This window comes from Panthera pardus, unplaced genomic scaffold (genome assembly GCF_024362965.1).
Source record: "Panthera pardus isolate Hobbes unplaced genomic scaffold, ASM2436296v1 HiC_scaffold_6, whole genome shotgun sequence".
NCBI lineage: Eukaryota > Metazoa > Chordata > Mammalia > Carnivora > Felidae > Panthera > Panthera pardus.
Window position 1 is genome coordinate 30,324,461 of NW_026526991.1, and position 24,493 is coordinate 30,348,953.

Below are 24,493 nucleotides of genomic sequence, written 5' to 3' on the forward strand. Positions count from 1 at the left end.
CCAAGTGCTAAATCTTTCCCTTCCACACTTGACAAATAATATTGAAAAAAAATAGCATTGTTGAAATATACATCTAGCTCTCCTGTTATAAGGGACAATTATGTATATTGGTTTTTGTAAAAATAAAAATCAGTTCTGGTGCTTTTACATGCAAGTGGATAACTGCCAACATACTAATTTTTTAAAGGTCTTATTATGGAGGACTAATTTTGATGGCTTGAATTGTAAAGACATTATTAAAAGAAATCTCAAAAGATTACATTTTGATTCATCACCACATCTTGTTGATATATACCCAAGAACACCACATCCCCATGAAGGAAAAATTGAGACTGTTGAAGTGAGTACTTTGCCCATATTTGTTCTACTGTTTGTAAGTGTACATTTTGGGGCTATGGGTCAACTAGACTTCATTCGGTAAAACGTTAGGCCTTAAAACATCACTTTGAGAAACAATTATGTTGACTGATACAATAACACTATAAATGGTGATGGCGTGTAATACTGCTGAAGCCTCTCATATTTGCTTCTTGAAAGCCTAGAAATAAAGCTTAAAAATTGTGTCAATAATAGTAGGAAATGAGAAATCAAACGTAAGGCCGGTGACCCTGAAGCCTGACTTAACTTTGTATTCCTGTGTGTTTAGGAAGAGTATGTAACGGCTGTCATAAGAACAGGGCTGAAGGGCAAGAATGTTTATAACAGTCATTGAAATAGGTATTGTGAAGCCTTTTAATGGCAAAAAGAAAAAAATCTCGTGGACAGTAAGAAGAGATGTAGGCATTAAACCTGATAGTTGAGACCATTTTACTATTTGCCTGCATATATTTTGAAATATTTAATTATCTATGTAGCTGTAGGTTTTGCTTCACAAGTTCCCTCAGGTCCTATAGATTTAAATGTTCTACTCTTTTCAAAGACAAAATTCATCTTTTCTGGATACTTGGCTGGTATTAGTGTGTTTCTTTCCATTTTGCATGATTATTCGTAAGCCCCTTTCTCTTCCAAGAACTGATATCAGAAATCATTATTACCTACTTATCTGAATTGGTTTTTCATCATTGACAGAGCCTTGCTTTGCTTTTTGAGTAGCTGTTTTGAGTTCTTAACATGTACTCCTGAGTGACAGTTCAGTCACCAGCACTGTTTACATGGTGGTCCCATACTCCCTTCCACGGAAGGTCCCTGCATTTCCACCCCAGTCAGCTCTTTGATTCTTGGGTTTTGGTACCCTCAGTCTTTAAAAGTTAACTTTTTTGGATTCTTTTCTAGATTTTGTTTAACCACATGTGGGGATTTCTGTCGTCATTTTTTCTTGCTGGTGTTTATTTTCAGTTTTTTTGCTATAATTTTTGTCCTTTCTACCTTCTGGCCATCTTTCCAGTTCTTCTAAACAAAGTATGTAGTACCTCTTTGTGCCATTATTATATCATCATTATTACTCTATCATCATTTTTTTACTTGTTTGAAAGAAGTAATGTAATATAATTTGTGGTTCGTCACATTTTGTTTTCAGCGTCTGCCGTGATAGATGTAGTTGTCGATTCCCTGTGATCGCATAATTCACCTAAAATGTTTGGGAGACATATTTTAGGTTAAGTTCTCTTTTCTTGTTTTACCCCCAGCTGGTTTTGTTGACTCATGGTGTGTTTTATTCTGGCATGTCTGGGGCTTGGCCGGGCTTGGTCCTCTGTGCTGCCACTGCCCTGTCATCCACTCAGCCACCTCCCCAGGGTGACGCGGGTAGAGCTGCCGGCTGAGGAATGGGGACCCGGGCTCCCCATTCAGCGATCTCTCCGTGACACCACGCCACCCCCACCTTAGAGAGCCAAGCCATTTTCCCTGTGGTTTCCCGCCAGCCCCGGCCCACTTAAGAGTTCTGGACTTTCTCTAAAATGTCAACAAGTTGTCTGAGAAGCGCTGCTCTGACGCAGCAGCCAGAAAGCAGTAGCGGTGGCGGGGTTCCTTTGTTTGGCGAGGTCAGGGTGACCCGGGCCATGCAGAGCCACCCTCAACCATGCTTTTCACATGCACACTTGAAAAATCTATTCAAAACCATCTTTTCATCCTGGAATTAGAGTTCATTTATACTAAACAGAAAAGTGAGCACTGTGACTGAATTGTTTGTGTCCTAAAGAATGTCAGCCTCCATGTACCCAGTTTCAATTACCTGTAAGCACTCACGTTGCATAAATTAAGTACGTGGTATGAATGTTTATCTGCAAAACATCTTCATTTCATGTGACGTGGAATGCCACAGAAGTGATAGGACGCTGCCTGTGAACAACCAACTGTTTGCTTTTTGTTTTTTTCCCTTAAAAAGCTCTTATGATAAAGCAAAGGTGTAAAGTGTTCTGGACAGAGGACATCTTTAATATTACAAACAAATGTTAAATATCAAATTTTTTTGAAGGCTCCAAGTTAATGTCTGGGGATCCCTCATAGAACCAAAAGACTGTTAGTTTAAAAATATCACCTTGAATGGAAGAGTTTGAATCGTAATAGACGTTGTATTGTGTCTATTCATGATTAGTAAGTTTTACTTTGAACTACTAAATTTGGGGGTTCATTTCTTTTCAAAGGTTTAGGCAGGTTACATACGCTACTTTGGAAATATTTGAAAATTAGAAAACTTTTCTCTTTTTTTGAGGTAAAGATTCATGATTAACAGGATAAAGAGATGTGGAAAAAATGGCTCCTAAGTGATCTAATTAATTTTCCTAACTTGCTCTTTCTACAGTAACCGTGAGGATTCCATTTCTGAGTCTGAAGCATCATAGTATTCCCATGATTTATGTTTTTTATGTGTCTTCTGTGAGGTTCATTTGAATGGCATAACCTCAGTCTCCTGGGTGAAATCGTGCAGCCTTTTGCAAAAGCCCCTATTTGCCAGCTCTGTGTGCCTCACTTGTTAGAAGGTGGGGCATCCTGCAGTCTTAGACCTTGGGGACCAGCTGACTAAATATGGAAACTGCTAATCCTTCCATGGATAGAGAGGGTGATCACAGATTACTTTCAGAATAAATGAGAGAAGGCCGCATGAAAGAAGGCATGAAACACGCAATCCTAGCTTTAGCTATGTGAAACAGACCCCTCCTGTGTCCTTTCCAGTAACCTAACTGCACATCCTTTGTAGCACTCCTGGCCTAGGCACACCATCTTCTTTTTTTTAATACATATTTTTAAATTTTATTTTTAAGTAATTTCTAAACCCACTGTAGGGCTTGAACCTACAACCTGATGTCAAGAGTTGCATGCTATATGGACTGAGCCAGACAGGCACCCCCTACGTACTCCCATCTTAAATAAAAACATGAGGACAGCTTTTTTTCTCATTTTGGTGGGAAAGAAGCCAAATTTGAAAACTAGGTAACTTAACTCTGACCACTCTGTGCTATGGCACGTCATTAATTCGTGCTGGCTTTATCTTCTTCAAACTGGTATGAGCCGAATCACACAGTTCTGCCCCCAGGCAGTGTATGTGCAGTACCCTAGACTTTTGCATATGTTAATGGGAAGACAATAAATCTATCCTAAGGGCAACAGGCATCAAAATAGTTATGCTAGGAGAATTACAGAATATTACTGGAGGGGAGTATGGTTAGTTAGCTAAAAAAAAATTATCAATAAAATAATTGTTCTGGTGGCTTTTAATTTTATAATGGCCATTTGAGATGAATTTGATCTATAAATTGCACAGGAAATTCTGTGTGATATTTAACAGGTAGGAAAAATTCCTTTAACTTAACCAAACATCTATATAATAGTATTTTGTGATAGTCTTCCCATGATTCATTGTTGAAAATTGATCAATTAAAAACATTTTTTTAATGTTTATGTAGAGAGAGAGAGAAAGAGAGAGTGTGTGTGTGTGTGTGTGTGTGCGCGCACGCGTGCACTTGTGCAAGTCGGGGAGGGGCAGAGAGAGAGACACAGCATCTGAAGCAGGTTCCAGGCTCTGAGCTGTCTAAACAGAGCCTGATGCGGGGCTCGAACTCATGAACTGTGAGATCATGACCTGAGCCAAAAGTCAGCCACTTAACCAACTGAACCATTCAGGCACTCCTGAGAATGGATCAATTTAAGTCTTCAAGTCTGAGACTGGGTTTTTATTTTAATCTTCTCTGAAGGTTGAAAACATAATTTCAGGTAAAAAATGACCACTTCTCTGCAAATTGTATATTTTATTTCTAGCCATGGCATATACTTATATTGTTTTGGGCCTCCATAAATGTTCTTCAGAGATTACATAATAATAATATTAGTAGTAATAATAATAATATTGAATACATACAAAGCTATTCTAATTGGCTTCTAAAAATTGTCATTAAATCTTCCTTAAAACGCTACAAAGTGCTATTTTTATTCCTTGAGAAATCGAGGCACATGTAAGTTAAAGCTTAAAGTCAGGAAGTGGCCATACTAGCATTTCAACCCAGGTGCACTGGTTCTGTTTTGTGCTTTTAACCATTTTGATGGAATGCTTCAAAATAATCAAAATTAAATTTTATTCTGTTAATAGAGAATGAGTATCTATGTGCTGGACATTGTACTAGCTTTAGAGGGTGCAACAAAGAACAAGACAGGAGTGCGTATTCCTTGCCCTTCAGAATTTGTTAGTAGCAGTCCTAGTGCTCCTCACAGAGCCCCAGAGTGGGTGGTGCGTGTGAGGGTTTCTTTATGCACGAACCCCTCCGTGACGTGTCCTTGTTCAGTGATGGAACACTCAGCCCTCAAAAGGCAGCCCACTCCATTTCAAGGTGAGCAGTTATTACAGGGTCCTTTCCTTTAATAAGGATGGAGAGCTAGAACGTACTGTTAATATTCCTGGAGATTAGCTAGCACAGAACCAGCCCCTCCACATATTCTCTTTTTGAGAAGACTGTAAGGCTTTACTTAAAGAACGTCCTGCTCCATTTTAATGTATGTGTCAGCAACTTGTTAGCTCCAGCAGGAGTTCTCCAACTTGTAGAAAGCAGCTCAAGGATTTCCCCACGAGAGAGGCTATTTCCATGGGATTTAGATTTTTTTAACAGTTCCAATTTCAGATGGTAAAACCAGATTGTATTTTTCATACGTAATTGATTTCATGTGTACGCTAGGTGGCAGTAGATAAAAGAGAATAAAATGTCTGCAGGCAATCTCTCCGGTGGCTGGCTAGGCTGACTGGAAGGAAGGTGACTGATCCTCAGGTTTCTTATCTCGGCCCCCAGTGTGGACTCAGAGCTGATAGGAGGGGGCTGTGTTTTCTGCTGTCTGGAGCAGCCAGAAAGAAACCAAGGTGCTGGCAGGCTGGGCCGATAGGCCCTCGTCTGCATCCTTGGCTGTGCTAACCCTTCTCTGTGGTGTGGGCATTCTGGGGCCTGCACCTCTGATGCAGGTGGCTGGGTAATTATAAAAGCCTCTTAATGTTTCCCAAACTACAGCTTTACCCATCAAACGTGATAAGTGCTTTTAAAATCATTCAGCTCCTCTTCCGCTGGTCTCAGCCCTGATCACCCCAGTCCCGGGCTGTCGCAATGGTGTCCTCACTGTTACCCTACATGCCTCTGTCCGATCCGTCTTGCTAAAGCATGTCGTGGGCCCCATCTTTTCTGTGCCTTCCCCAATTCCCTCACCTGTCACAATTTGCCCCTTGCAATCTCTCCTGTTACTACCCTGTGCAAAGGTATCACATCAGCATTCTGCCTCTGTGCTCAGGAATGCTCTTGACCTCCTCTGTGTCTCTTGGCTTTTGTTTTCTAAACCTTTCTTTCAAAGATCCATCTTAAGCCCTTCCTGTGTTTTCTCCATGGGGAAGATTTTCTCACGAAGTCAACAGTTTCTTCTTTGAGGTTCTTATATACCCACTGCTGGGACCATTCATTTGATACAAAGTTCTGCTATCTGTGTTTCCCTTGGCTAACCAATTTGTATTCACGATCTTTAATAAATAATTGATGATGATGTGGTTTTATTTATTTTTTTCTTTCATCTTCTAGAATTCTGAAGTGACCTTCCTCAGAAATAATAGCCAATCTAGTTAGCCAATCTTGCTTTTTTATTTACTATATATATTTGAATCTATAATTAGATGTTATTTACTTTTAGATGGTTTTAAACTTTATACAAATGAAGTCATACTGAGTCTATTTCTCTATAAGCGCTTTTACACTTAACGTTAAAATCCTGAGAATCCTACATACGGATTCTGAATTCATTCATTCATTCATTCATTCATTCATTCATTTATTCATTCATTCATATGTTGTTACATATTGTATTTTATTTATCTTCACGGCTGGGTAGGATCCCAATGAATTTAGCACAGTAGTAATTCGCACGATTTATGTGTCTTTTCCACTGTGGATGAATATTTGGGGGCCTTTGGTTGTGTGGTTTTTTTTCCACCATTGTAAACAGTGCTGCCATAAACAAGGTTGGCATCACTGAGCTTTCTCATTTTTGGAACCTAATAGATGTTCAGTGGTATTTCGCTTTAATCTGTGTTAATTACTAATGTTTCTGAAAATCTCTCAATATGCTGGTCAACTGTTAGGTTTTCTCTTCCATAATTTTTTCTTGGGATCACTGTCTTTCACATTAATTTGTAGATGTGCAAGAAAAACCTACTTTTTCAGTTTCAGACATCATAATCTATCCTCCTTTTCCATGTTCTAATGGTTAACTTTGTGGTGTCCATTGTTAAAAAGAAATTTTTGGGTTTGATGTAATCAGATGTATGAGGTTTTTAAAAATTGGTTGTTCTATATATATATATATATTTATTTTTTAGAGAGAGAGAGAGAGAGAGAATGAGAGAGAATCTTAAGTAGGTTCCACACTCAGCATGGAGCCCGACGTGGGGCTCAATCCCACGACCCTGGGATCATGACCTGAGCCTAGACCAAGAGTCAGACACTCAACTGACTGAACCACCCAGGCTCCCCTAGTTAGGTCTTTTAAAATATATTTTACATTAGTTTTATTATTTTTCCCACACCAACCTTTGTGTGTTTATTCTGATGTATTTACATTTTTATGGTATCGTAAATGATATCTTTTTATTCTTTTTAAAAGTTGTTTAATGTCCAATGTGGGGCTTGAACTCACCACCCTGAGATCAAGAGTCACCTGATCTACTGACTGAGCAGCCAGGCACCCCATAAATTTACATTTTCTGACTGTGTTGAAGTACAGACGTGCACTTGATTGTGTGAATCAATTTTGGATCTTCCTAATGAGTCAGCAGTAGATTCTCTTGGAATTTTTCCATAGATAATTATATATGAATAACAATTTTATTTCTTTTGTTCCAATTCTTATATCTTAACACCTTTTATTTCCTTTTCTTGTTTTAATGAACTGGCTAGGACTTTTTTCTGCATCTTCTGAGGTGGGTCATTTTATTTTATTTTATTAAAAAAAATCCTTTTATAGGTAAATTATGTTGATTTTCCAATGTAAAATCAACTTTTTATTCCTGGGATTAATTCACCTGGTCATAGTGATCTTTTCTTATACATTGATAGACTTGATAGGCTGATATTGTACTTAAAATTTTTTGTATTCATGTTAGTGAATTTAGCAATGTATTTTAATTTTTAGAATATATTAGGAATACCCTCTAGGTTATTGCAAATAGCATTCCGTTTTTTATGGTAGAAAAAACTAATGTTAACTTTTCTTGTATATATACACAGATTAATCCAAAGCTTGAGGTAATCGATTTGCAGACTTCTTCTCCCCCTGTTATGGACATCCTTTCTTTTGATTCTACTACAGTAAGTTTTCTTTGACATTTAAGTGGCATATAATTATTTGGAGAATCCATTTTCCTTAAAAAGTGTGTGGGAGAGGGGATAAAAAATGGGCTAAATAGCCTAACATTTTAGCATTAAAAAAAACCTTGTACAAAAAGTCCTATTTACAATATGTCTAAATTGCCACAAGGGGGAGCAGCACCAATTATCAGAAAAGGCTTTACTTTGATAACCTTGAGCTCAGTCTAATCCCTACTCATTGTCTCATTTCCTATTAGGGTGCTATCCAGGTGATATTTCACTGTGTTGTCACAGAACAGATTTTCTTCTCTGTTAATTGCCTTTCAGAGATGCTAAACTCACTTCCTAGTTTTCTCCATAGAAGCTATAAGTAAAGCAGCCATTTCCCTTTGTCCCTATTAGTGGATAATCCCTATGGTGGATTATCCAGAGATTAAGTATTTTTGGTATTTGCAATTTTGTTTATAAAAACTACATACATATAATTTATTTGCGCAGTGTAAAGTCAAAGATTCAGACTTCAGTTGGAGTCTGTTAGCCTTTGCAAGGCTAATCATCGTTGCCATCAACTCCTGCTAGTCAATGCACAACTAGTCCTAAGAATGAATGGGAGGCATTGCATGCATGGTCTTTGGTGACACTACTCGGATGGTGTCAGTATAGTTAAATATTCTGGAGAGATTATTAATGTGTGGCCAAGAAAGGAAATAAACCAAAACACTTGACATTATGACATTGTACACTTTCCAGCATATGTCAAGAATAGTATTTTTTGTAGAGGAATCCTGCAGAAGGACTAGTCCATCCTGAATCTGTCCTGTACCAGAAAGAACTGTACTTATTAAAGTATTAAAGGGTTCTTTCAGTGTTAATCCCAGGGAGAGAATACTCATAGATCACTCATGAGAAGTTCCACCCACAAGAAATCAGCCTGGGGGCTTGGGAGGAGGGCAAGTAACCAAGGGGATGATTGTCAGAGGGAAGGAAGTCCAGTAATCAGTGGTGACACCTAGAACCTCAAGCAGGCCTGTGGTCTTGTCTCTTACAGTATTCATGTTTATAAAATATCCCTCCTAGCATTTCTGCATTAGTAGCTTACTTATGACATTAAAAATTAACTAGACATCCAATTCTTGCCATATTGATTGGTGACTTGTAATAGTGCTCAATACATTCATGTTTGTTCAATGAATTACTCAAAAGGAATGCTGTTGAAACTTATAAATTCTAATGGGTTGGGGTTTTGCCTCTGTAGTAAAAGGAGCAAAAAAGTTAGGTGGTTTCTGAGATTTGAGGCCTTCTTATGAGGTTATCAGTCTATAAAGTTGGGCATGCCTGACCTAGAAAATATCACAGATCATCCAAAATCTTTGGCCTACACTCTCCCTGCCAGTACCCTTCAAGCTTTGCAAGGTCTCATGACATGAATGATGCAGATGTTTTTGAGAGTATGCTATGGAAGTGGCATAATTGCCACCGAGCAAGTGATAGCAGGGTGTCTGTCCCTGGATGGTAATCCGAGGGTGCCCAAGTCAACTAGTCCATGTTATAGGACCCTAACTCAGGGACTATGATGTATGTGGGACTTTGAGAGGACAATTTTGTATGATAAATGCACAAGTTTGCAGCTATGCTACAAAACTAATAAGATTAAGAGTACAATTATTGTCCACATAAGGGATAATATTAGGTGGGATTATATGAAATTGCCATTCTGTAGGCAAAAATGGTCTAATGTCAGTGATTTCCCCATGGCTCAACCCAACATATAAACATTACAAAGAAGACTGTACTGTTACTTTGAGTTGTGTGCTTGATGCTTCATACAAATAAAACAAAACATAGGAAAACAAAAACATATTTGCCCTAAATTGGTTTAGCATTAGGTTAATGAAATCCCCTCTAAGTAGATTCTTTTACAATCTGGAAGATAGCTGTTTGCCCCCAGGTAAGGTGTAAAGACTCCTGATGTTACTTATTTTACTAGGACATTCTGTAAAGACAAAACTAGATGCTCATAAAGCATCTTTTTATAAAGATTATCTTTAACGCTTTTTCCTTTAAATTGTCAAGGTATATATCTTTCTTTTAGCTCACTGTTAGATAATTGGTTAGAAAACTATGGTGAGGGGCGCCTGGGTGGCTCAGTTGGTTAAGCATCTGACTGGCTCAGGTCATGATCTCGTAGTTCATGCGTTCAAGCCCCGCCTCGGGCACTGCTGACGGTTCAGAGCCTGGAGCCTGCTTCAGATCCTGTCTCTCCCTCTATCTGTGTCTCTCTCCCACTTGTGCGCTCGCTCGCTCTCTCTCTCTCTCAAAACTAAAATAAACATTAAAAACATTAAAAAAAGAAAAGAAAACTATGGTGAAATCTCTTTAAATGTTCATGTTCCATTAATCTACTGGCGAGTCTTAATCTGCAGTCCCCTCTGTACTTCGGCTGCTTTTCTGTTCCTTCTGCACAACAAATCAGGCATAGTTGTAGAGGATATTTGTGTCTACTGTGGCATGAAGCACCGCTGCGCTGAGTATTCGTGATGTGAACTTTGCATGTCATTGTAATTTTAAAACCCAGAGAAATATTAGAAGCCAAAACACATAGTGTTTACAGGTGGTTTGGGGTTTTGTTATTGTGATCACTCTTGTTTGGGGTATTTATTCGTTTGGTTTTTGTAGAAGACTGGAAGAAATTTTCAAGATAAGGCATAAAAAAGATTACTCTTGAAACCTTAATTTGTCAAATTTCCTAGTAGGATGCGAGCAGATTTGTTATGGTATAGGGAACAGTTGGCTTCTGTTGCTTCTTTGACCTGATTTACTGTTACATTCAGGATGATTTCTAGATCTGAGAATACTGATATCTGGGCTCTGGTGCTTTCTTACTACAGAGAAGAAATTGTGGCATACAGTGTAACAGTTGGTAGCTCTGTGACTTGCACTTGTGCCTCTAATGCCAGGCGGGAAATCTGATACAATATTTCAGCATCAAAATAAGCTGTTACCAATCTGCATTTTTTAAAGCTTAATTGTTTAAATAAAAAAAAAAAAAAAAAAGAAGAAGAAAGAGGGGGGTGGTTGTAAAGGGTTGTACTGGCTCTCATATAGATATAGTTTTAAAATGTTGATCTCACATTCCTGAATCTTTATTCTCATTACATTGTTACTTATTATATACTGATTTTCTAAGGGTTTTGCAAGATTCCATTGAGTCTTTTAATGTTTTCATTTATTTAGTTAGAACCAGACCAAGATTTTATCATCAAAGTTGTACAACAGCATTTAGCATTGGCATTGACATGTGATATGGGATGTTCTAGACCCTTCCCCATCGTCACTCCTTCCCTGCAAAAGGCAGGCAAGATAGGAATTTCTCTTCTGAATCCTAATGTAAAGTCTTTTTTTAAAAAAAATACTGATTATAAAAAAATTGTTTTAAATACTCTAGAGTTATTAAAATATTTTAGGTAAACTATATTCCTAAGGTTTGATGTGTTGATTTTACTATTATTTGTCCTACAAATGAACAAAATGAAATTGATAATCTTGTACACGTTCTTCTGATTGTCGAAACACTGGACTCTCTCCTGAGAATCAAAGTGATTCTCCTCTTCATTCTGGCCACTGTGTAGAAGATGAACGTAATGTGGATGTCTTTCCTTAGAATTGGGGACAATATTTCAGGTCAAATTAATCTTTATAATACATGGAGAATTTGTGATTGTATTGTAGGAAAAAAAAAATCAAGGGTTTTGGTGCTCCAGCAGTCAAGATATTTAAAATTGTAGTGCATGAAAGCATTACATGAGATGCTCAGTGGCCTGTCAAGCTGCCTACCTGACTTCAAGAAACTTACAACCTAGCCCAATAGAAATAAGAGTTTAAGAAACAAGTGGCAATTTCAGTATACTAGATGAAAAGTATGTATGATTGCCATAAGAGATTATTGATGGAAGTATTCTGAAAAGATCACTAATGGGCTGGAGAAAACTAGAGGACTCCTCTAGAAGGAAACTTTTGACCAATTCTTGACCTAACCAGAGTTGGATAGGATTTTGATCGGGACATTCCAATTGGGGAAAGCAAGTTGTAAGTAGACACCTCAGAAATAGTTGAAAATACGTACCACGGTAATAGAAGTACATCAGTCTAGCTTGGGATCTTTAAGTTGCTTGCCTCACCGGGTAGCCCCTGCAGTGAAAGGCCAGGGATGTGCCTGCTTGCAGCACACGTGTGTCTCAGCCTGCACTTAGTGACTGTTCTGTGCCATTCACTGTTCTTGACTTTAGAAAAAGCGAACAATAATACCTGCCCAGAGAAACCGGCTTTCAACATTCTAGTGGGGAAGACGGGGAGTTCACAGGTTAAAAAACAGACTGTATAGCATAATAGAGCCCAGCGCATATAGGCTCAAAACATGCAAAGGTGTAGAAAGCACTAAAGGCAGACAGGACTAAGGGTGCATTTTAGGTAGTATGTTCAGGACAAGGGTCATGCGAGAGGTGACGTGAGGAATGAAGGGAACATGCCACACGGGTACCTGGGAAGGCACTCGAGGCAAGTGGGAGCAGTGCTGGAAGCTCCAGTTGAGAGTGAGGTGGGCGCCTCCAGAGACTTTCCTTCGGAGTTGTGTGACTTAGGTTTTAATGTGTTCACCGCGGCCACCGCCTTGTGGAGAATCGCCCTGGGGATGGGGGTGGGGAGGAACAAGAAGACTTGCTGGTTAGGAAGCTAATGAATAGTCAGCAGAGAGGCCTCCCTTGACCCACGGTGGTAGCAGACGAGGTGGTGATAAGTGATCCATTCTGGATGTATTTTAAAGGCAGAGCCAAGAGGATTTCCTGACAGGTTTGATGTCAGCTGTGCGATTCCCTGTCTCCTTTCCCCAGGGACAGTAAGGTGTACCCTTGAGGAACCTCAGGGCAGCTGAGATTATCTCCTGGCTCTGCATCATTCTGCCAGAGGGGTTGCTGAGGGAAAAAGAACTGTGGTTTTACTACATCCTTTTTTAGGATCAGGAAAGTGATCAGTTGAATCAGTGCAAGAGATCCTCTGCTATTGCTGTGACTTCAGGAAGTGAGCGCAATGGTAAAAAACACACGACTCCTTCCTAGATGTCATTTAGGTTTGTATTTTTCAGCAAAGTGCACTGGTTTCCCCGTTGGAAAGATTTGTGCTTCAGCATATTTTTAGAAACAAAAATGCTACCCACTTTCATGGAGATAGTCATACAGTATATGCTCTCTGAAAAATATTAATGCATTGACAAAATATATGGACATACAAAGAGTAAACTTGCAGATACAGAGAGGATATTTCCACGGATGTTGTGGCAACAGTTTGTCCTGGTTACTAGACAACATTGCATAACTAGTTCAGAGTGATTCCAGTTCCTAACTGCTTATGTAAGCAAAGATTTGGAAAGACTTACTTGAAAGAACGCAGTGCATGCAAACCTAAATGTCTCAAAACTAAAATTTATCACTTTGAAAGTGTAAAATGGTAATATGCAATTTATTGTCCCCAGATTCCCCATTTACTTTTCCAGGGAAATCCGTAAAAATCAGGTTGCACAAGCCTCCCGCTTTCACTACTTTTCTGTACCCTAACATTGCTGATTTTACGTATAAACCGCCTCTAAATTTGGAGGTAGGTGAGATTCTTTTTTAAGTTTTTAAACTTTGCAATATTTTTATAAGGTGGCTTTTGATTTGCAAGTTTAGCATAGGATTTCTGAAACTAGGTGTGTTGTTTGTAATTTTGTTGCTGCTTACTAAGCTTTAGAAAAACAGTTTAATGTTATCCTTGGGCATTGGTTTAGTGGCCCTGGGGTATCTTTCTCCTGGCCCTTGCTCTAAGCATTTGAAAGGAAATGAACATACGTGTTTGTAGAATCTGTATTCGGGTTCACTAGCTGGTACCTTTTACAGTTTTCCTTCTTTTAGTAAAAGACTTTTAGTCTTCATTTTCGACAATAGTGAACATGTCAAGTAGGATACAGTAATTTTTTTTTTCTTTTAATCTGGTAACTCAAAAAGTTAAATGTAACTCTAAGATGCTTAATAGAACCAAAAGAATTCTTAGCAGGGTTGAGAAAAAAATTTTTTTTAAATTTTTTTTAGTGTTTTTATTTATTTTTGAAGGAGAGAGAGAGAGACAGAGCATGAGTGGGGGAAGGGCAGAGAGAGAGGGAGACACAGAATCCGAAGCAGGCTCCAGGATCCAAGCTGTCAGCACAGAGCCCAACATGGGGCTTGAACTCACAAACTGTGAGATCATGACCTGAGCCCAAGCCGGACACCCAACCGACTGAGCCACCCAGGCGCCCTGAGAAATAATTTTAAAACATTGCCCTTTGAAATTGTAAGAAATGAAGTAATTGCGAAAGACATTTTACAAATAAGACATACATGATAATCAACAGAGGTAATGAAGAAAATGTTTTCACAGATCCTTTACCATTTAAAAGAAAAGACCACTTTTTTTTTTTGTTCCAGATACAAGTTATTTTAGAGATAGGAGCGAAAATATTAGAGATGGAAAGAGACTATTTTCAATTAGCCGTATCTTTGCTTTTGAAGTATATCATGACCCATATGTTATAAAAACTACCAACAGTTGTGAATGTGATAGTTGACCTTTAAAAAATGTGTTTTTTGATTAAAAAAAAAAAAGGATCCAACTAAAACTTTTTAGTCTGTTAAAGGAACATGACTTTTTTCTTTTTTAGAAGACACAGATCTCATCATCTGTAAAATTTACTAAGATAGTACAACTATAAAAAGAGATTAATAGTGTGGGTCAGAAGCTTTCTTTTTCTTTCAAATAAAATGTAGTTTTTAATATAAATCATAATGGCCATAAGTCCCAACTGTTTGATTTAGCTATACTGAAAAATATACTAATTTGAGCTTCATTCCCAATTTCCAGGTCACAAGGAAAGAAAGCTTACATTAATGAGGGTTTCCTTTTACCAAAAACTGTTATTCTAATTAAATTTCAACAAAAATGATTTAGGACTTAAACTCTTCTCTGTGAAATGTAAAAACAAACAAACAAAAATAAAGAGACTCTATCCAAAAAGATTGTATAAAATACGTTACTTAGGAGTTCAACAGAGTACTTTTTAGAATTTCCTTCAGAATATTAGCACATTTCTAGGAACTGGAGGTGTGAAGTTCCAGGTATTATTTCTGCCTTCCAAATTCCTGAGCTGCTGTCTCTCTCCTCCTCCTCCTCCTCCTCCTCCTCCTCCTCCTCCTCCTCCTCCTCCTCCTCCTTCTTCTTTCAAATATAATTTATTGTCAAGTTGACTAACATACAGTGTGTATAGTGTGCTCTTGGTTTTGGGGGTAGATCCCATGACACCCAGTCAGTCAGAAATTCTGTCTTTGTAAGCTATGACTCCTAACTGGTGCAGGACTACGCTCGGTCCGAGTCTAGGGCTCTAAGCCGCACCCCCAGTTCCCACAGCTGAGACTGAGGCATGCTGAAAATGCCCAACAGCTCTCTCTGCCCACACATCCAGTAACAACTGGTTCCTTCCTCTTCCTGTGGAAGAGCAACATCCTCTGAGATGAGAAGAAATGCACCCTGAGGAATGCAAGAACAGCAGTGAGCTTTTCACACAGGAAATTACTACAGTAGCACTCTGAAAAGTGCCCAGTCTCTTGGACCGTCAGCCCATGATGAGCTTCCTGCTGCTGACCCAGAGGATGATTTACTGTGGAGTAAATGCTACCTGTGGGTCTGTCAGAGTTTCGTGGAAAACCGTGAACTCCGCTTTCAGCGGTTCTGTACATCTCTACCTGTCTGGTTTTGAGTTGTTGGGTGCTGCAGACACAGTAAAGCCAGGTGGCTTTGTCCTTCTCTCTGTTTAGCCACTTGGCAGTTAACTGTTTGGCGGAAGTAGTCAGCAAGTCTGCTAATAAGAATTTTCGTCATTTCTTTGGACTTTATGAAACTAGGACTTGTAAAATATGTTAGGGCTTCAGAGAGATTAAAAACCCTTATAATCCAAGTGAACTGGTTACTAAGGCCCAGTGCTGGTCCTTGTCTGCTTCTTTCTGTGTCTTTCAATTTCCTTTCTTTTACTTTCTGAGGTAAGCATCAGTAGAAGGTCCCATACTGTGGGTATGTCATACATGCTCAAGCATAGGTAAAACTCTGTTGCTTTGAACCGACCCTGATCATTTGCATTTCAAATGGATTTTTACAACTGGAGAATGTTTTAGTATAATTTACCTTTAAAAAAAAATAATTCCTCCAGTGTTTTCTCTTTCCTTTGCATGAGGTAATGATGGCTGCCATAAAGCCCGGTTTGTGTATTACATGTACATTTTAAATTGCCTTCTAAATTGCTACAGGATTTTGCTAGGTTTCAGTGTTTATGGTGGCAAAATTCTTTTACTTTTCATGTATTTGTTTGGATTATTTTACTAAAGCACATACAAGTTACTTGAGTATTAGTTAAATAAAAGCATAGTATATATCAGTAGATGGATTATTATTATTTTTTTTTTTTTTAGTAGATGGATTATTATATAGCCATACCATATTTAACAACAGCTAAATACAATGTGTGTGATTCTGGATTTGATCCTCGGTCAGTGGGAAAATTGCTATATAGGACATGATTAAGACAATTGGCAAAAATGTAATATGGGCTGAATATTAGATAATAGTATCAATGCTAAATTTCCATTTATGGAAATGGTCTAGTCCTTAGGAAATATCCACTACAGTAATTTAGATAAAAGAGGCATAGTGTCTATAGCTTCTCCCAAAAGATTCAGAAAAAAAAAAATTAAATAGATAATGATATACCAGATGTGGGAAAATGTCAACACATGAATCTAGATGGATATATGAGAGTCCCTTTCATTATTTTTGCAACTTTTCTGTATGTTTGAAACTATTTCAAAGTGAGAGTTAAAAATCACTTATATATCTTTATAGGGAAGTGTGATTTTTATTTTTCAAAGTTTTTAAATATGAATTTTATTTATCTTTGTATTAAGTGAAAAAAGTATTATGAGCAATATGATTCTAATTTTGTCAAGGGAAACAAATATTTTTATCCATTTAGTGGAATTCTCAGCATCTTGTATGTATTTTATACTAACCTGGGCATCTGAAATTTACCCAAGGTCATCCAGTCAGTGTGTAACAAAACTGGATTTTGAACCCTATCTAGCTTTAGAGAGTGTGCTTTTAACCACTGTGTAGTGTGAATATGTATGTTGAAAAAAAAAAAAAGCAGTAACTTTTCCTAATTATACAAAGAATGAAAAGTAGTAAAAAAAAAATGAGAAAACACATGTACACCCTCACACAAAATACAAGAAACAGAAAATTACCAGGAGACAACTGTTGGTAACATGTAAAATATAGTCTCCCAGGAAAAGGTTGCTGCTGTTAGAAGCTCAGAGACTTGAAGAAGAGGCCCTGCCCTCCAAGCTCAGAGGACAGACCCAGCAGAGGCGGACCCAGACTTGTGAGGGGCACGGCCACCTGGCGCTCGTGCCTCGGTCAGGGTCAAGGCTGTTGTGGGAAGAGGCTGACTCAAGCAGCAATCAAACAGGGGGAAGAATCTCTCTCCTCTGACCTCTGGCCTCCTTTTGGCAAAGCCTACCAGGGAAGCCACTGGAAAGAGAAAGCTGTAGCTTGCAGAGGGGCCCAGTGTCAGCATCACAAAACAAAGTTTGAATGGTGGATTTGGAACCAAGAAGCACACTCTGTGCGAGGAATTACTGAATCAAAGGATAGGAACTTTAGGGGCTCCCGGGGCACTCTGTGGGTTAAGCCTCTGACTCTTGATTTCGGCTCAGGTCATGATCTCATGGTTCATGAGATCGGGCCACTCCTTGGGCTTTGTGCCCACAGCACAGGGCCTGCTTGGGAGTTTCTCTCTCTCCCTCTCTCTCCCTCTTCCTCTGCCCCTCCCCCGCTTTTTCTCTCTCTCAAAATAAATAAGTAAACATTAAAAAAAAGAAGGATAAGAACTTAAAAACAAACTGTAAGTCAAGTTCGCTCTAGAATGTGTATACAAATTTGGATTCCCACTAATAATATATGGGAGTGCCCATTTCCCATACCTTAAAACATATATATTAGGTGTTATATTTATTTAATTATTAATTGTTTAATTTTTAAAAAGTCTTTGTAATAGATGTTAATTTTTATTTTTTAACAACTTGTGAGCTTTTGAAAAATATTCATTTTTTACAAAAACTGGATATAGTTATAATATGTACAATGTGATGTTTTAATATATCAATACATTGTAAAATGAGTACCACTGTCGAAATAATTAACCTATCTGTTGTCTCCCATGGTTACCATTTTGATGTGTGTGGTAAGAACCGTGACTTGTGAGCTTTGACTTCTTTTCATTTTTCTACTCATTTGTATTTCTTAGAATTGCCTATTTGTATGTTTTGGCCATTTTTCTATTGTTTTGTTCATTTTAAAATTGGTCATTTTATTTTTTTTAAGTTTATTTTATTTATTGAGAGTGGGAGAGAGAGAGAGAATGAGTAGGGGTCAGGGGAGAGAGGGAGGGAGAGAATCCCAAGGAGGCTCTGTGCTGTTAGCACAGAGCCCGGTTGCAGGGCTTGATCCCACAAACTGCAAAACCCTGACCTGAGCAGAAACCAAGAGTGGGATGCTTAACTGACAGAGCCACCCAGGTGCCCCAGATCCTTAGGTCATTTTAATTAATAAGGTTGACCCCCTTTGCTATCTACAGTATGTTTTCTTTGTTATTTCCCCTTGAATTCTCTTTCTGATTATTGATAGGTTTAGTTGCATTAACTTCTTGAAAAATATCATTAATTTAATTTTATGGTTTCTTTGGAGTTGATGCAGATGAAGTCCTTCCCTACTCCCCGAATATATCTCTAGCTACTCTTCTTAAGGTTTTATTTTTGACAATTAGACCTTAAATTCTAAATCCATTAATTTTGATCATAAGGTACAGATTTGTAGTTAACAAAGTTATCTTCCATTTGTATTGTTGCTTTCCTTACTGATTTGTACTTTCTTAAAACTAAACTGTTGTATACTTGTGTCTGTTTGAGACTTTGTCTTCTGTCTTACTGATCTGTTTGTTCTCGATCTATTATCATACCTTTTTCATTATTGTTGCTTCAAGTATTTCTTCAAAATATAGTGCACAAGCTTTTCCTTCAAATGTTTCTTGGATATTCTGGCCTGTTATTTATCCATATGAACTTTAGAATTATTTTGTCAGTTCTCCAAAAACACCCTTTTAGAATGTTGATGGGTGTTGCATTCCATTTATAAAATAATTTGAAAAGGATTGCCAACGTTACCATCTTGTGTTTGCTCATCCAGGTATATAGTATTATAGACATACATAGTATTATAGACATTAGGAGCATTCTCCTTACGTGCCTGTGGTTTCCATAAAAACAGCCACCATTTTATGTACGACTAAACATTTTATCTCCTTCTTGAGAATGCACATAGACTCTCTCCACAAATTAGTGTTAAAGAGGTTAAAGTAACCAAAGTCACACCAACTATGAAGTGATGGAGGCAAGCTAGGGCCAAGATGGGACTAAATCCGGAGCTCAAACTCTGACCTCCTACACTCTACTTCTCCCCAAATACTTAAGCTACCCAGACCACATGACTTGTCACTTTGTATCGTAGTTTTAGCTTCCTTGTTATCAACATGGCTTATCCTGTAAATATGTTTTCACTGTCCTGTAATATAGTAGTCAAAAAAGCCTAGCGAGTATTTTTGGGGGGAGTGAAGGGGGACAAGTATTGAGGACCTCTGGTTGGGAGCATATGGAGAAATAGCCCTAGTGTCAATGCTTACAAATAATTGGTTGCAGAGCCTACTTTGGGATTTTATACATTACCTATTTCCACTTGCCTGAGTACTTAAATCTTCTGCATATACCAGACTTTAGCAAGCACACGCATCCTTAGCTTAGTATTAGAATCCTCACCAAAAAGAATTGTGTTTAAGACACACTGTCATTGATTATCCAGGAGGTGTGCCATATGGTGTGCTCATCATAGCTTATTCCAGCCTGATTGTGTGGATATAGCTTCCTGGTAAGAACAGTTGAGCTATCATATCTTTAAATCCCGTTTATAATAATATTATGGCTTTACCTCCTTGACAGGGCTTTGTTGTTAGCTTTCTTTTCCTGCTCCCCCCAGATCCACAACCTCATCCTATTAACTGATTTTCATTTTTATTTTGTTCATTGTTTTTTAAGAAAGGATACTCTTTGTGGCAGGAATTGTAAGTGTGTAAGTTTTCTTTGGTGGTGTTAATGCTATTGGTGTGTGCAGGTTTTATTTCCTTTGTAGAATAGATGATAACATCAGTTTCCATCAGATTTGGTTACATGTGATTTTTATTAAGTGAATCCTGTTTTCCACTGACTTTTATTTATTTATGTATTTTATTATATTTTTCCCCCCACTGACTTATTTTTAAATGGAGCTAGGTTTTCTTGTGAATATCCTTAGTTTGCTGGGCTAGAAATCTTGTGAGCAGTGCTCGAAAGTCTCCCCAAACTCAGAATATTTTGTTTGTTTCTATTGATTTGAGGCACCTTTTCAGCTATACACTTATTTGCAGAATCCCAGCCGTCTCCTCCAAACTTTCTTTGTCTCTTGCTGTTATTATTTCTTAGATCACAGAGTTCCAAAGGATCCAGTCCTTCCACGTTCTCTGCTCCTCAGACCCCCCTCGTATCTCCTCTTTGGGAGCCATTATGTAACAGAATTGTGTTACAGTGTCTTACCTTGTCCCCTAGGTGGGGACGTCTTGTGGTTCACTTGGACCACTTCTGTTTGAAGCTTCAGGTTCAGTAAAGTGGATCTGTGCCCTACTTTGTCCATTCTGTAAAATTATATTATGTAAAATGAATTCATTTTAAGTGATGTCTAGTATCAGGCAAATTACCATGCTGAGAAATGTTATTCCAAATTCTGAAATATGAACTTTGGGATAATAATTAATAACTTAATGAAATTTGGGGATGATAAATAATTACAATAATTTCTTATCTGAAACAGAATTGGAAATGCATTATTAATATAAAGTGAAGACAATTGTGTGCTTGGGAAAATCAATGGAAAATTTGAAAAAATTGACTAAGAAATGTACTCTCCCAGATTTGTACTTTTAGAAAATTCTGTGTACTTTCTGTATAATTCAGTACACAGTAAAATTACTGAAAAAAAATCAAGATGTTAGTGCTATTTAAAAAGTTATGTTGTTCTTTTTTTAAGAAATAATTTATATGTGTGAGTATTCTGTGAATTATAAATGCATAAAACTATGGCTATTTACCGGGGCACCTGGGTGGCTCAGTCGGTTGAACATCTGACTCTTGGTTTCAGCTCAGGTCATCATCTTCTAGCTTCATGGGTTCGAGCCCTGCATTGGGCTCTGCACTGGCAGTACAGAGCCTGCTTGGGATTCTCTCTCTCTCTCTCTCTCTCTCTCTCTGTCCCTCCCCCACTCACAATGGCTCTGTCTCTCTCAAAATAAACAAACAAAAATAAATAAATAAAATCCACTTAAAGAAAAAAAAGCTATGGCTATTTACATTTTGGGCATGAATATATCAGAGGGCCACAGCCTTTACTCCCACCTCTGGGAAAAACAGTCACTTTCTGGTATACAATTAAATGACACGAACAATCTCAATGCAAATAAGATTATCATTAAAGAAATACATCGCCATTTTTCAAATTGAGTATACTAATAGGTTTACTAAACAGAATTGAGAAAAAAAATTAATTTCAAATAAATGATAAAATAAATTATCTCTTCTCTGAAGTATAGTTAAAACTCTGTATTTAGAGAGCAACAATTTTCTCTGAGATGTATTATTAACATTTTAATGAAGTGTTAACATCTTTTTATTTGTGCGACTGAGCTAGTACTATTTTAACTATTCGTTAGTCAACGGAAATGACATCCGTGGAGTTTGTATCTCAGACTATGTTTTGTTTATTTTTAGTTTTTGCTTTGGCACTTCCTCCAGGCAGTTCTCTCGGCAACTGTGACGTTGGTCCTGCCTGTCGTGTGTCTTACGCAGTTAAGCTCTTCCATTCTTTCATGCAGATATTCTAACTCTTGTATCTAGCCATTAACTTATATAATATTTCCAATAGCATTTTTAGTCAATTTTTTTTCCTAAACGCAAGAAGGATCGAGATTTTATGAGAATCTAGGCAATGAATTTTAAATGGAAAAAAAAAAATCAGAATGTACTAAAAGTTTTTGTCTTTTCCTCCTGCCTCTATCTCTGCTGGCGCCAAAATATTTCTCACACCAGGACGGGAGATTTGGATCTGGCCATGATAAGTAGAATTTGCTTTTTTTAACTCTGTTTCTTGTATACCTGGCACAAGAGCATCTGGAGTACTGGTCGACTATACATGGAAACTGTGGCCAAAACCACACTCGTTATGATGAATAAAAAGGCCAGTACATATGGAACCATTTACTCTTTGGCCATAGGTCAGCAGGCCCCAATTGAGTGACCTTTGGGAAGGAAGAGAAGATTGCTCAAAGAACTAAGCACAGATGAGTTGGATTTCTGCAGGACTCGAGCTCAGGGTGGTGAGCCTTGTGTTAGTGTCATGAAGGGAAGTGATTCGGCCTATGAGGAGTGGGCTCAATAAGCATCGTTCATTCATTTCTCAAAAATGAATGTTCCAGGTCCTAGTGGAAGCAGGAGTCTGGGGAGAAGGATGCATGTAGGTTATAATGGTAAGCAACAGCTCTCATGGGGAATTACATGGTACAGTCAGAGTATGAATTGGGGGCATTTGACTACATCAAGTGTGGGGGGTAAGGTGGAATCACAGAACATTCCCCTGCAAAGACATTTGACTTGTCTTCCTATTCAAAATGTCGTCCACGCGTGGTTTGCTTGAGCATCACCTGGAACCTTCTTAGAAATGCAGATTCTCCAGTCCTATCCTAGACCTGCTGAGTTAGACTCTGCATTTTAATAAGATTTACATTGAAATATGGGAAACACTGATCTGAAGCTTTAGCTGAAGTTGAGATGAGAGGGTTAGAAGTACTGGAGGGTCCTAGACAGAGGGAACTGTGTGTGTAGAGACTGGGTCGCAGGGGAGCTGATATGCCTGAGGGACTGAAAAGAAGGCTGGAGCCCAGGGACGGATGGGAACATGTAGTATCCTGGCGGCCAAGAGAGGAGTGTTTCAAGGAAATGGTAATATCAACATAGCTGAAAGCCAAGAGAAGGACTGGAAAATGTTTGATGAGTTTAGCAGAGATTTGGAGGGCTTTTTTGATGGAGTAATACAGGTGGAAGCCAGTGTGAAGTGAGTTGAACAGTGACTACAAGGGGAAGGGTGAGCAAAAGAGACAGCTAGAATAGATTATTCTTTCCTTTTTATTCAATACATTTGCTGAGCATTGTTATATACCAAGCAGTGAGAATGTACAGATGAAAGACTAAGTCCAAAAATAGTGATATATGCCTAAGTTGCTATGGGAGTGCATGAGCAGAGTGGCTAAATAAGGAATGTGTGTGTGTATGTGTGTGTGCGCACAAGCACACATATGTATGTGCAGACTAGAAAATTAGGATTGGGGACAGAAACTTTAATCAGAAATAACCTCCAAAACAGGGCTGATACTTGAGCAGATTCTTTAAGAATTTTTCTGATACAGGGAGCAAGGACAGAGCTCAGTTTCTACATAGACCAGAAGGCTTGAGAGGGGATGGTGAATTCAGAAAACTGTGGACATTACTGGTTGGCTGGATCGTGAATGACCTTGAATACCATTTGAAGCTTTTTGAATTCACCCTAAGAATCTTTGGAGGACCAGTGAAGGATTTTAAGCAGGAGAGTGATGAGCAAATCTGAATTTCAGAATACTCTGAAAATGTGTTAAGGGAGGGAGAAGAGGGAGGTGAGACTGGGGGCATAGAAAATTAGGGGGCAGTTGCAGTGGTAATCCAGATATAAAGTGAGGAGTTCTTGGTCTAGACCAGTAACATAGGGAATGAAGAAGAGGTGGCTGATCTTAAATTTGGAGCCGCTGGCTAAATAATGGCATGTTTACCAAGTTAGGAAATAGACATCGGTTGGGTATGGAGCATCCAGTCCAGATATAGATTTGAGAATCTTTAATTGATTGATCAAGCCATAAGGTCGCACAGGGCGATCCCTAAACTTCACTCTGTAGTAAATACTGTAGTGATTATGATGAACAGATGACCAGCGTTAATCTTACCCCATTCCTCCAGAGGGATCATTAGCAGACTGTTCTCTTTGAGAGATACTGGTTATCTGATACATACTGTGACTAAAACATGGAACAGATAAAACTGGTCATGTTTGACGGCTGTAAGTATTGGACCTGCTTTAGTGGTGGCACAGCTTCCTCTTTAAGAACTTCCTGCCTCTTCGTGTGTGTGCGTGTGGGAGTGCACGTCCGCACACAGATTATCCTGGTTGCTAACCACTCTTTTTACACAGAGAATCTGGTTTATGTTCTCTTTGACTCGTGGCACCTGTGAAAAGTATGTTTGAATTTTATGATAGTATTTGTTTTTTCCAGGAGGATATTAAGTCGTTTATTAATTGTGCATGATAATGGATGATACATAAATTTCAGTCCCATCTATACTTTTATCTGATACCATAATTCAATTTGGATATATTGCATAGGATGTGCCAACAATCAT

General features: G+C 38.3%; 1 protein-coding gene across 5 annotated transcripts in view; it reads left to right on the forward strand.

Moving 5' to 3' along the window:
- POC1B (POC1 centriolar protein B) overlaps positions 1-24,493 on the forward strand; it is a 95,580-nt gene that overhangs the window by 48,836 nt on the left and 22,251 nt on the right. For 4 of the 5 annotated variants that reach the window (XM_019446397.2, XM_019446398.2, XM_019446399.2 and 1 more), the window contains 2 exons: positions 188-340; positions 7,683-7,763. In XM_019446397.2, coding sequence (XP_019301942.1) covers positions 188-340; positions 7,683-7,763 — 234 coding nt within the window. The remainder of the gene's footprint in view (positions 1-187; positions 341-7,682; positions 7,764-24,493) is intronic. The other variant, XM_019446402.2, reaches the window with a different exon arrangement.